Below are 13,358 nucleotides of genomic sequence, written 5' to 3' on the forward strand. Positions count from 1 at the left end.
ACTGGTACCAGCCCAGCACCCTTTAAAAAGCCTGAAGCATGCAATCTTGAAAGGGGCGGCACAATATATTGTTGTTGTTGATATTGATGATACTGTAAGTATCGTACTACTGCAGCTGATATCACAATAAGATACAAGTGTACGTAATACTGGTAAAAGTAACACACCCATATCACCTCGAGTACGTTACCACTGTGTTCATAATACATCACAAAGCCTGTCTAGCAACACATTTGCATTACGGTGTTTTCTTTCTTATCGGGTAGCCATAGCTTCACACACGCGTGCTTTGAGAACTCCAGAGAAGCCGATGATCTGACCTACAACCCCCCCAACATACAGCCTCGTCCCCGAAGGTGAAAGGTCACCATGGAACCCGAAGCAGGCGGAGCTGCATCATGAAGGCTGTACAACAGCGTTATTTTACCGCCGCTCAGTTCTAATGTAAAAACCACCTTGGGTTTTGATCTGTATAAATACAATAAAAAAATAATACTAATAGAGGTATTATTAGGCTTCAAAGTACACAAACACCAACACGCGAACACACACAAACAACAAGATCTGGTTTCAAAGTGTAAAAATGTCAGCACTATATTCGGTACATGATATCTCAGCTAAAATCAGAAGTGGACCCCCCCCCCCCCAGCTGCGTCCAGGATGTCACGTCTTCAAAACGTGGCTTCTATGGGGAGGCAGTCAAACACACACCCGCACGGCCTCCTCTCCCATCTGCAGGACCGTCCACGTTCTAGGACACGGCTGTGGTCGTCGATGAAGAACGTGACCTAAGTGTGCGCGTTGGGGTCATCCAGTCATGGCTGCGTTTGATCATGAGCTCAGATGTGAACCGGTCTAAACCGGATCGGATGGAGAAGCATTTTTGTGCTTAAATACTTAAATTACACACAAGAACAAAAGACTAGGCCCAAACCCAACGGTGGGTGTCGGGGTGTTCGTGGGCTTTCTGAAGTCCACCGGTCTCTACGGAAATCCCTTATGGTCGTCGGTTTGTGGTCAGGCTCTTGTGCAAGTCACCTCATCGGAATCGGGGTCCTTCACATCATCGCAAGAGCTGGACGCATGGCTGCTGAGGTCGGCCACGCCCGACTCGAGGTCGCTACACGCCGAAAGGTCGTCGGGATCGCAGCCGTGGATCGTCGTCGACGGCTTGAGGGGAAGTGTGAAGGAGGGGGCGTGTCTCTCGGCTGTAGGGGTGGGGCTTGCGCTGCTGAAGTAGTCCTGAGGGCTGGCCATCTCGCGCTCCTTCGTGGTGAAACGACACGGATGTTCAATCGCTCCGCTCCTCTTCCTCACCTCTGTTCCCATCTTCATCCTGACCAGCTGGGCCAGTCTCTGTAGCAGGAGAAGCACCAGGCGTTAAAGACATCAGCCTGACATCCTGTGGGGCTTTTAAACATTTATTTATGTCAGGCTACCAGTACTGTAGACCACAGTTAAACACCGTGGACCAGAGAGTGTGCAGTACTGCACCTTTAATTCTTCTAATCTGTGGTCTGGATGACTGGACATTAACTTCACCATCATCACTTCCTTCCTGCTTCCTGGGTCACATGACCCAGACACCTTTACACACAGTGACTGGCTGTTTCACATTAATCAACTTCTGGAGTGCGGAGGGGTTCTGAAGTAGTTGTTCTAACGTGTGAAGTGTGACATTTTAAAACACACGTGTCACTTTCCCGTGACCTTACACAAGGGTCAAGGTTCAGGGGCCCAGCGATAGCCAAACACAACAGTAGTGGGCCTTCAACCTTCTGATTAAACATCAAGTAAAACACTGAAAATAACCCAGGGCCATATGCTTCAACACCTTGCTCATGTGTACATATTAAAATCACTATTATAATTGACTTGCGTTAAAATAACTACCTGTTTGAAGTGTGTGTGACATAAGGCTGGTTTATTTCCTGTTTACTCTAGGTGTGTAAATAGTCCAGAGTGTTATACACACAATTTTTATGGAGGTGTAAAATACTTGGCAAATATTCCTGATTATGATTAATGGGGATTATGTTGTGTAAGGCGTGTGTGTGTGTGTGAGGGCTGCATGTATTTTGTGGAAGTGTGTGTGTTTTGTGGAAGTGTGAGTGTGTGTGTGTTTTGTGGAAGTGTGTATGCCTTGTTCAGCGTCCGTCTCCCGCGGTACCTCCTGGTGGGCGCCGAGCTCCTCCTCCAGCTGTTGTGACTCCTCCCTCACAGCATTCAGGCAATCAGACGGCGACTGGCGCATGGCCACGCCCCTCTCCGCCGGACTGTACATACTCTTCCAGAACCTGCAGTCAGAACGAGGCTCTAAATCTGTGTCACATGGCACTAGCAGGTGTCCTATGGTGCAGGACGGAGCCATGCGGGACTCACTTGAAGCAGTACGGGGTGGTGACGGGTCTCAGGACACCCTGTGTCTGGCTGTGGTCCGCCCGGTACAGGGGGTTGGTGAACTCGGTTCTGTTCTCCCAGAGGTGGGGCCACACGGAGTGAGTCCGCTCGCGTATCCTGCACACACACACACACACACACACACACACACACACACACACACACACACACACACACACACACATGCGTTAAAAATCAAGACCCACCTGGGTCCCAGTTGTTCAAAAAACCGCCCCAGCTTGGCTGTGGTTATGGTGGTGATGGTGCAAATGTTGGTGTTTCTGCTTTTCACCGTAGTGATGGATGATGTTGCTGATGGTGGAGTTTATGGTGGTAGTGATGGCAGTGATGTTGGCGGTGGTTCTGATTGGTCCACGCATTACCTTAGGCTCCTCCTCTCCTTCTGGCTGTTGCCGATGAAGTTTCCGAACTGGCAGGAGTGGACGTAGGTGTGCAGCTGTAGGAGGAAGCGCTCGTTGAACTCGAAGGCGCAGGGGAACTGTTCCATCAGCTGCCACACACACTCCAGCAGCTGGTCCATCACAGGAGATACCTCCTTGGGGTCGCCGTCCAGGTGAGCGTACCTGTGGGCCCCCACATGGAGCACAACGGTTTACACTACAGCACGGATACGGGCTCCACCCCTTTACGGATGACCTCTTAACATCAGCAAAGTTTAAATATATAATTTATTGTGAGTCACTGCAGTGTACTTAAGTAAGATACGTAGTGATATAGAAATACTGCTTGTACAGCTGATGAAGGACTAGAACATCCTGTTTCCCTGGTAACACGCATATATTACACATAAAATAAACGTCCTGCTCTGAGGAAGCTGATAATGAACATATTGGCAGATTGACAACACACCTGTGTGAGAACTTGTGTCCAAAGGAGACCCAGTCTTTCTCTATCAGTACCTGCAGAGAGAGACCGACACGGCATCACTGAACAAACCAAAGGACACGTAGGCAGCAGGTCTCAGCAGGACTACAGCATGTCTCAACAGGACTACAGCAGGTCTCAGCAGGACTACAGCAGGACTGCCTTTGCGTGCTTTCACACAGACCCGGAACCTGAAGCATTCTTGATCCTGACCTGCTTTGTGGAAAAGTGTGAATTATGAAACCTCAACACATGGAGAACTGACTTCAGGATGGCCACATCTAAACATCTCAACATCTCCACTGAAGCCACTCCTACGAGTGTTGTGTCCAGCGGAGGCGTTGCGCCCGTCACAGGTGCGTGAGCGTGACCTCACCATGAACCCTTGAAGGCTGCGGTAGTAGGGGTCCAGCAGCAGGCTGGCCACAGAGCACGCCTGAGCCGTGCGGTCCCAGCCGTCTGAGCAGTGCACCAGCACGCTCACGCCCTCCTCCGCCACCGCCTGCGCACACACACACACACACACACACATCACGTCATGGGTCGTATACATGTTACATGTTCAGATGTTCTCTGCCATAGACACACACACACACACACACACACACACTTTGCGGTACCTTGGCGATGAACACCCCCGCATCCAGAACTGCTTTGATGTGTTTCAGCCAGCCAGAATTCTCCAGACCCCAGAGGAAATCCCCCATGGAGGGAGACCGGAGATCTCCCACTGTAGCACACACACACACACACACACACATACACACACACACACACAGAGTTATAGAGTTCACCAGTCCCTCCTACTGTACAACACGATGGTTAATTTCTGTACACTCCTTCCAAGTAACACACACTGGAAACAAAATGGTGAAAGAGACACACACACACACACACACACACACACACACACACTCCTTATGGACATTCAGCTACATGCTGCTAAACGTGTGCGTTGACACAGTTGCCACGGCTACGCACCGTCGGCGATCTTCTGCTGGCTGCTGCGCATCACGTGGATGTTGTCGATGGCGACGAAGTGCAGCCGTATGTTGTAGTGGTCCTCGTTCTCGTAGCCCTTCCCCGCAGCCCGGTTCGCCATCGCGTTCAGCTGCACGTCGCCACCGGGGGGCGCAAGAGACGCTCACAGCACATCCCCAAACCACACTTGCATCACCACACTGCCTAGCGCCCGCCCGTCTCTACGGCAATCGCAGCGAGGCTACCCTCTCTATGGAGTCGCTCTTTAAGGGCGAAGATGCATGACGGGGTCGTCTCTGTATTGCCAACGGAAACGTTTAAAGGAATCGTGTGTGTACACACACACACACACACAGCACTACGATGAGGCATTGTGACCTGATAGAGCGTGACCTTCGACCTTGTGCGGACGCGTTCACGTGAGCCCTCACCTTGGGTCGCGTGTCCACCACGTACACGTACTCGCTGGCCGGGTTGGACTTCATGATGGCCTGAAGCATCTGCTCGTCCTCCAAGGAGCGGGCGCTGAAGCCGGACAGGGGCTGGCTGCTTCTGCACACCGCAGCCTGGGGGCGGGGCCAGGGCCAGGGGCGGGGCCGAGAGAAAAGGGGACAGTCGAATTAAACGGAGAGCGCCGGAAAGACTCAGAGAAGACCAAAGATGGGAACGAAGGAGAGAGAGAGCAGACAAGATGGACAATTATAAAGAAATGAAAGTGTAACTGAGGGCAAGATGAAAGATTCGGAATTCATGAGAAAGAAGGAACTAGTGATGGGTACAAAAACCAACTGCCACTGAGACGGGAAGAGAAAAGGATGTTTAAATACAATCTCATCAGTGTTAGAGCTGCTCACACTGAACTGTATTCTGCTCCAGTGGCCACGGTGATGACCGTGAGACTGAGAGACCTGCAAGTGGAGCGAGACGTGGAGCGAGACGTGGAGCGAGACGAGTGCAGTGAGACTCAGCTAAGGAGGGGTGAGGGACAGAGGGCGGGGCCACGTACGTTGGTGTCCCTGTGGTAGTAGGACAGGACAGGAAGTCGCCCTCGGCTCCGGAACTTGGCACTGCCCACGATCACGGCCGGGGACGCCGACTTTGGCACGAACAGCTCAGACGGGTACGTGTCACAAACCTGCCAATCAAACGGAGCTGAACGTGAGCTTGAGCGAAGACCCGAGTCTGACCTGAGACTGCAAGATGAGTGAGAGACTACTGCTTATGTTTCTCCCAGCATTCATTCACAACATAAGCATCTGTTCATACGAGTTTTCATGCTGTCTGCATTTTTGTTCATGTGGACCAGCGTAAGGCGGTAGTAACTCTAACGACAGACAGGAAGCAGCACTGACCCTGTACTCGTAGTTGGCAGGCGTGGCATGCCAGAGGTTGCTGGGGATACCCATGCGAGTGAAGTCAGAGAGCACGTCCAGGAAGTTCCAGGCCCTCTCCCGCTCCTCCTTGTCCAGGTTGGGGTGGAAGGAGAAACAGTAGAGGTCTCCATAACGCTCTGGGGGAGTATAGAGGAAGAGAGAGAAGGAGGGAGGGGGGATACGTAGTGAAAGAATTAAATACAGGCATACAGAGTGAGAGAGAAGCAGGAAGAGATGAGAGAAAGGTGTGGCTGTCAGGTGAGCTCCTCACCTGTGTGTGGGAGGTGTGTGGTTGTCAGGTGAGCTCCTCACCTGTGTGTGGGAGGTGTGTGGCTGTCAGGTGAGCTCCTCACCTGGCCGGGAGAGGTGTGTGGCTGTCAGGTGAGCTCCTCACCTGGCCGGGAGAGGTGTGTGGCTGTCAGGTGAGCTCCTCACCTGGCCGGGAGAGGTGTGTGGCTGTCAGGTGAGCTCCTCACCTGGCCGGGAGAGGTGTGTGGCTGTCAGGTGAGCTCCTCACCTGGCCGGGAGAGGTGTGTGGCTGTCAGGTGAGCTCCTCACCTGGCCGGGAGAGGTGTGTGGCTGTCAGGTGAGCTCCTCACCTGGCCGGGAGAGGTGTGTGGCTGTCAGGTGAGCTCCTCACCTGGCCGGGAGAGGTGTGTGAGCGATGCATGCACATCTACACAGTCCCTCTCCTGAGGCAACAGCAGCTGGAACACCTGGAAGTTCTTGCAGCGCACAAGGAGTGGACATCCCACCGGCGTGTTGGCCAGACGCTCCACGGTACCCACCAGGCTGTGCAGGAGCTGGACCACAGGACGCACAGGACACCCCACACACACTGTCACTGTTTCAGCTCTCCAAAACCTTACACAGCCGTGTTGGAGCTGACTGCCCTGGTGTTGGAGAGCAACAGGGAAAACACCACCCGCCACCTTCTCGTGTACAAGGGTGTTGCTCTCAGCACATTCAAACTCAGGTGCCTGCAAGTTCTAGAACTCCTCCTCAGACCAATCAGGAGCTCAGGCCAAACTTGTAGCCAATAAGGTGAGAGTTCTAGAATTCAGAACTGTGGGATTGTGGCATATGGCAGTGGCGCTCAGGTGTGATTATTAGAATAAAACACTAATATCTCCATGTCTCATACTCCATATTAATATGAATGGCCTGTCAAATAAGGCTCGTTAAAGTAAGACACAGAAGGCCATTGTGTCTGTCTGCTGGATCCGTTGCGTAATACGGGTCATTCTAAGCAAGACGTGTGACCGAAACGCGGGTTTCACTTCCTACCCATGTCTCTTTGCGCGCGTCTGTGTTCTCAACAAAGATGGTATGTGTGGATGAGAGATACAACGTCCCCACAGAGACCTTCCTGGGTGTTAACCTGTCGATCCACCGTACGTTCTCTACCTGGGAACACACACACACACACACACACACACACATACACAATCATGTATCATGCATCTTTTAATTCATTGTATTTCTTTCCTTTCATTATTTATTTTATTTTGGAAGAATACAAATTGTACTGCAAAGCTGGAAAATACAGGTTTGTTCGTGCAGTGACGCGTGTCCTGATGGTTGAGATACGACACGTTTCAAAATGAAAAGCCATTTTAAACGAAGGTTGTACCCGTGTCACTGCTGTAGCCACACTGTCCCCATCCGACGGGCATCAGATGTTAATCAAGGACACGAGTGGAAGAAAACATCACCCCGTCTATCCTATAAACCACCGTACCATGTACTACATCTGAGAGAAAGAGGTAGAAGATGGGGGAGGTGGACGGAGACACTGCGCTCGCTACCTTTGGAGTCTTGATGTGATCCATCCTCGCGTGCACGAGCCTCCGTGATCCGCGACCAAATAATCCGATATAATCCGACTGCGGTACCGGATGGCGGGTGGGGGGGGGATCCGTTTTCACACCCTCATGCCCCGCGACGGCCCGTGCGCGCTTGAGGTGGAGGTGCAGCCCAGGTGGACCTCGCCACGGTCCCGAGGTTCCCGAGATCTCGCCCTGCTGCAGATCTGACAACGACGCGGATCGAACTCGCGAGGATTAGATCACGGCGCATGCGCGGACGGATCCCGGAGATCTCGCCCGGGCGTTTGTGCGCGCGCGCGTCCCGGCGCTGTACGGTGAAGGTGTTTTATACGTCAGAAGGTTTCCGTGTCTCTCTACGTGTGCAGTGTGTTGATTAAAACAGGGAAAGGGTGGCCTGTTTAGACTATTATAAAATGTCATTGCGTTACTTGGCGTAATAAAATGAATGACGAAAACACGCTGAGAGTAACGGGAGTCTTTGGGAGCGTTTGGGAGGCGGAAGTGAGACGTGAGGTCTGTCACTGCAGCATCACACGGATGAGCACACGGATCAGCCGCCCGCTAGCACGCATCTGTGGTCTCTATTACACACCCGTCACCCACAGGAGAGAGAGAGAGAGAGAGAGAGTGACTGAGTGAGTCAGTGTGTGTGTGTGTGTGTGTGTGTGTGTGTGTGTGTGTGTGTGTGTGTGTGTGTGTGTGAGAGAGAGAGAGAGAGTGACTGAGTGAGTCAGTGTGTGTGTGTGTGCGTGTGTGTGTGTGAGAGAGAGAGAGAGTGAGAGTGAGAGTGTGTGACTGAGTCAGTGTGTGTGTGTGTGTGAGTGACTGAGTGAGTCAGTGTGTGTGTGTGTGTGTGTGTGTGTGTGTGTGTGTGTGTGTGAGTGAGTGAGTCAGTGTGTGTGTGTGTGTGTGTGTGTGTGTGTGTGTGTGTGTGTGTGTGTGTGTGAGTGAGTGAGTCAGTGTGTGTGTGTGTGTGTGTGTGTGTGTCTTGCCATGTTGCCATCCTAAAGTCACATTTTCGCTAAACGCACAGACGTAGGCAAATGTGTGTCGCATAGCTACAGTACACGAGGAACACCCGTGGTTATACCTAGTCACGGAATTTCTGTCACATTGTGAAACAGTTCATTTAGGACTGATATTACCATATTTTATAAAGGGTTCTTTATAAAAACAAAGATGAAACAATTGTAATAATAGGTCCTTTTTCGACTGAACATCATCACACGTCTCGTCTATTTGCATAATTATATTTCACTTATTCTAGCAAACAATAGTGTTTTACACTTTTGTGTGTGCACGTGTCTAAATAGTAGAAATAATTTGGGCTATAAATGCAATTTTCAAATGTGCCGTAACGTATACCAGCAATCGGAAGCGCCTCCGTTTCATATGCGCAATATTGACGCTAGATGGCGCTAAACGACTGAAGTCAGGAGGTGTTTGTCGCGTCATCACTTCACAGGTGTGCGGCACGCGCTGAGACTGACGCGCGTGAAGCTCTTTCGCAGGTTGACGGTGCGTCGCCAGGTGAGTAAAAGCGGCTGCGAGCCGGAATCCGTGTGGTGAAAACGGAAATCATGCAGTTTGTTTCGGTTGTGGAAGCATAATTGGCCAACTGTCTTATGCCCTAATAGCCGTGCAGAGTTTAATGACCGACTAAGGTCACAGGTGTATGCCTTTGCAGCTCTGTTTAATATAGTTATTTTTTTTTTATTTAGTGTGTTCAATCCATGTAACATTTGACCATATTTCATCCATATTTCATTTGGGGTGGACTGGTTTTTGGTAAAGCAACCCAGTGTTAGGTGGTGCAAGTGTGTCCGTCTGATCTGTGTGAGGTTCACACAGGTCACGAGCAGCTTGCCTCGCTGCTTTGTCTCGTCAGGCAGCTATCACGAGCGATCAGACTGCTCCCAGGGCCATGAAACCCCAAACGGATTATTTAACTCTTAACTGGGTGAACTTTGCAGGTGTTTATATCCACACGCCACGGAAAACTACAGGAGAAGTGTGTGTGTGTGTGTGTGTGTGTGTGTGTGTGTGTGTGTGTGTGTGTGTGTGTGGTTCAGTTCTCTCCCTGCACTGTTATGCTCTTTCCTCTGCTGCTGCTCTGGTGACGGCTCCCCTGATACTAATAGAGGGAAGAACGAGATGAAATGGGAGAGAGTCACACGGATGGATGGATGGATGGATGGATGGATGGATGGATCACTCCTCATGTTCAAGGCGAGCGCTTTAAAGAGACATAAGATGTTAAAGGCGGAGGAGGTCTGACTCAGAAAAAGAACCACTGCTGTAGCTCGTGTGTGTGATGTGGGTAACCAGCACTGAGTCAGAGATTCATTCATTCACAGGTGATTCATTCATTCACAGGTGATTCATTCATTCACAGGTGGTTCATTCATTCACAGGTGATTCATTCATTCACAGGTGGTTCATTCATTCACAGGTGATTCATTCATTCACAGGTGATTCATTCATTCACAGGTGATTCTCAGAGCCTTCACTGGTTTCTGAAAACGCCTTTTCTATTGCCTTTCACAGCACAACAGTAAGTCTCACACACTGAAACAGGTTTTTGTTTTCACATCTTAAACAGTAATGCACAAGGCCAGACGCTGCTTCGATGGTACTACGCGTTCCAACATGTGGCTCAGTGCGCTCTGGTTGAAGATTGGGCTTGTTCAGAGTGCTCACCAGACATAATTTAAAATAAATACAGATCAGTACAGGGTTAATTTGTGTACTGAAATGCCTGCAGTATCGGCATGATGCCAGTTTTGTGATAACGATATATCGTGCAGCCCCAGTCTTGGATCTGCAGGCCTGTCGGACTTTGAGCTGGTGAAGAACTATGTGGGGGGGAGGGCGGGGCAGCAGGGTGCCAACCAATCAGAGCAATGTTGAGTAGTGAAGCAGATGGAGATACTGGTGCAGCAGTGTTTACGGCCTGCTGAAGCGATTCCTGTATACAGTGTTTACGGCCTGCTGAAGCGGTTCCTGTATACAGTGTTTACGGCCTGCTGAAGCGGTTCCTGTATACAGTGTTTACGGCCTGCTGAAGCGGTTCCTGTATACAGTGTTTACGGCCTGCTGAAGCGGTTCCTGTATACAGTGTTTACGGCCTGCTGAAGCGGTTCCTGTATACAGTGTTTACGGCCTGCTGAAGCGGTTCCTGTATACAGTGTTTACGGCCTGCTGAAGCGGTTCCTGTATACAGTGTTTACGGCCTGCTGAAGCGGTTCCTGTATACAGTGTTTACGGCCTGCTGAAGCGGTTCCTGTATACAGTGTTTACGGCCTGCTGAAGCGGTTCCTGTACACAGTGTCCCATCTTTCTGAATGCAGCACCCCATAACCACTTCCTGAACACTGTGAACATGGTAATCAGCGCTCAAGGTTTGGACAGATGCCAAGGTATGGTTTGTGTGTGTGTGTGTGTGTGTGTGTGTGTGTGTGTGTGTGTGTGTGTGTGTGTGTACGCACATAAATAACCACATCTTGATCTCTGTGCCTCCGGGACAATGTAAACAAAAGCATACAAACATATGCACATCGTGTTCATGTACACACACACACACACGTGGTGCATATGTAAAGGTCCGGTTAAGGTCCTTAATGGTTTGTTGAGGCTGAATGAAGAGACTGGATTAGGTGTGTGGGGTGACCCTGGGGCATTTAGATCTCACACACACACACACACACACACACACACACACAGTCCTTGACTCAGAGCTTGTATGACCCCACATGTATGCAGGGGTGGTCCAGACCACACACATGCACCCATGTGGGTTTGTCGTGTTAGCTGATAATCATGACCCCGTGTTCATGTCATACTTAAATACCCGTGTGCCTTAAAGCCACTGCACGAACCTTGAACTCTTGGTCTGAAAGAAGCTCACTGCAGACACTGAGGACGGATACTGCAGAGACGCAGGTGTGTGTGTGTGTGTGACTGAGAGCTCAAAATACACTGAGTGTAAAATTAAATCCTGTGTGTCTGTCTCTTGTGCCCACACACACACACACACAGAGTTGTGCACATTCTTTGGGTAAAACAGGGAATTTTCGCATGCGCACTGCACCCTAGCTTTCTGTTACAACCAGGATGGGATCTAGTCACCCCGTGACTACTGGAGTTGGTTCTGGCCATTGCTGCAAACCACCCCTCTGCTGACACACTTGGTGCGATCCGGTTTAGGACAGGCCCACTAGCAGTGTATAATGGACTCTAAATTCTAGTTTGACTGCAGTTGAACGCCATTAAAATGATGTTCCTTTAAAAAAAAAAACAAATAAGGTATAAAAATAAGAACAATGAAGCTCGAGCGTCACTGGCGCGTTCTGGCCACAGCGCTGAGCACATCACTTCTGAGGGCTAGAAGGTCATTTCATTGGAGAATGTGTCCTGGAGCTGAGGTGTGACGGTGACCTCTGACCTGCAGGACTGCTCCTCGTTTGAAGAAAGTCTCCATCAGTCTCTCTCTCACTCCATCTCTTTTTCTCTTTTTGTCTCTTGTTCTGTAAATATTTAGTTTCAAATATGTTCTGGACAGGACACTTAACCTGGCTAGGGCCCTGCTCACTGGACCAAGTGTCCAAGGGTACAGAGGACTGTGTGTGTGTGTGTGTTTAGTACTTTGGTACTTTGCCTTTGTTAATCAGTGTATAAACTCATGTCTGTGCTACTGGAAGTTCTGATCTGGGATCAGTATCTATACCTGGTTGCTGTGCTGATCTGGGACCAGTGTCTATGCTACCAGGCTGCTGATCTGATCTGGGACCAGTGTTTGTCTCTGTTCTCTTAAATGCCACACTGTAGCTTATCTGACCCCAGCATTTCTACTCTCAGACCCGTTACACAAATGAACTCTGACCTTTTAAATCTTTTTCACTGCAGACAGTGACTCGATCATAGATTTTGAGCAGCACTAATTCTGTTTTATCTGCAGCTCCGTGTGTGTGTGTGTGTGTGTGAGAGAGAGAGTCTATGTGTATTAGTGAGTGTGTGTGTGTGTGTGTGTGTGAGTGAGAGTCTATGTGTATTAGTGAGTGTGTGTGTGTGTGAGAGAGAGTCTATGTGTATTAGTGAGTGTGTGTGTGTGTGTGTGTGTGTAAGTGAGAGAGAGAGAGAGTCTGTATAGTCTTTGGTGTCAACCTTATCTAGAGAAATAAGTGCTGCTATACTTGAACTCTTGAGAGAGAGACAGACAGGCTGAGAGACAGACAGACAGACAATAAGGCAGGCTGATAGACAGACAGACAGACAGTCAGAAAGGTACAGGCAGACAGAAGCAGAGGTTTCAGTAGCCTTGCTTTAAGCATCATTACATAAAGCCGTCTAAAGTTTCCTGTGGTTTCTTCATTTAATTTCTAAGATGATGAAACCAAGAACTGCACCTAGTCTGTAATCTGACAAAGCAAAACGTATGCCTGTGAGACACACACACACACGCACACGCACACGCACACACACGCACACGCGCACACACACACACACACACACACACTCACACACACACACTCAGCCTTTAATGCACAGGGTTCACATTAATTGTGGTTGATGAGTGACTACACACAAGTCAGCATTGTTTGCATTCCTTATAAGGACACTTTTTGCCATATTGTGTGTGTGTGTGTGTGTGTGTGTGTGTGTGTGTGTGTGCATGTTTGCAGGCTCCACTGCATGGCATCTGAGATAAGCTCTTGTCTGTTCTGCTGGGCTGGTTTTGTATCACAGAAAAGCAGCTGGTATGTATTGTATTGATATGAAAGTATAACTCAGCCCCAGACCACACAACCCAGGCAGAGTACTGCTGTCCTGCACACACACACTCTCTCTCTCTCCTTCTCCCACTCTCTCTCTCTCTCTCTCTCTCTCTCTC

The 13,358-nt window shown here is 49.9% G+C and overlaps 1 protein-coding gene across 4 annotated transcripts; it reads right to left on the bottom strand.

Annotated features, from left to right (window-relative positions):
* Positions 1-13: 13 nt before the first annotated feature.
* mtmr7b (myotubularin related protein 7b) lies at positions 14-7,740 on the bottom strand. 4 transcript variants are annotated; one of them, XM_077013595.1, is made up of 14 exons: positions 7,448-7,739; positions 6,927-7,046; positions 6,280-6,442; positions 5,619-5,776; positions 5,273-5,401; positions 4,698-4,832; positions 4,267-4,396; positions 3,906-4,015; positions 3,662-3,787; positions 3,271-3,320; positions 2,784-2,984; positions 2,383-2,517; positions 2,171-2,297; positions 14-1,356 (listed from the first exon to the last, which is right to left on the bottom strand). In XM_077013595.1, exons 1-14 carry the CDS (start codon positions 7,469-7,471, stop codon positions 1,018-1,020), a joined length of 1,947 nt encoding a protein of 648 aa, XP_076869710.1. In that variant the 5' UTR covers positions 7,472-7,739; the 3' UTR covers positions 14-1,017. The 4 variants fall into 4 exon arrangements, with proteins under 4 accessions (XP_076869710.1, XP_076869712.1, XP_076869713.1 ...); XM_077013596.1 differs by having other exon boundaries at positions 1,143-1,356; positions 2,143-2,297; positions 7,448-7,740; XM_077013597.1 differs by lacking the exons at positions 6,280-6,442; positions 6,927-7,046; positions 7,448-7,739 and adding an exon at positions 5,993-6,267.
* Positions 7,741-13,358: the final 5,618 nt, after the last annotated feature.

The sequence above is a fragment of the Brachyhypopomus gauderio genome, chromosome 1 (genome assembly GCF_052324685.1).
Source record: "Brachyhypopomus gauderio isolate BG-103 chromosome 1, BGAUD_0.2, whole genome shotgun sequence".
Taxonomy (NCBI): Eukaryota; Metazoa; Chordata; class Actinopteri; order Gymnotiformes; family Hypopomidae; genus Brachyhypopomus; species Brachyhypopomus gauderio.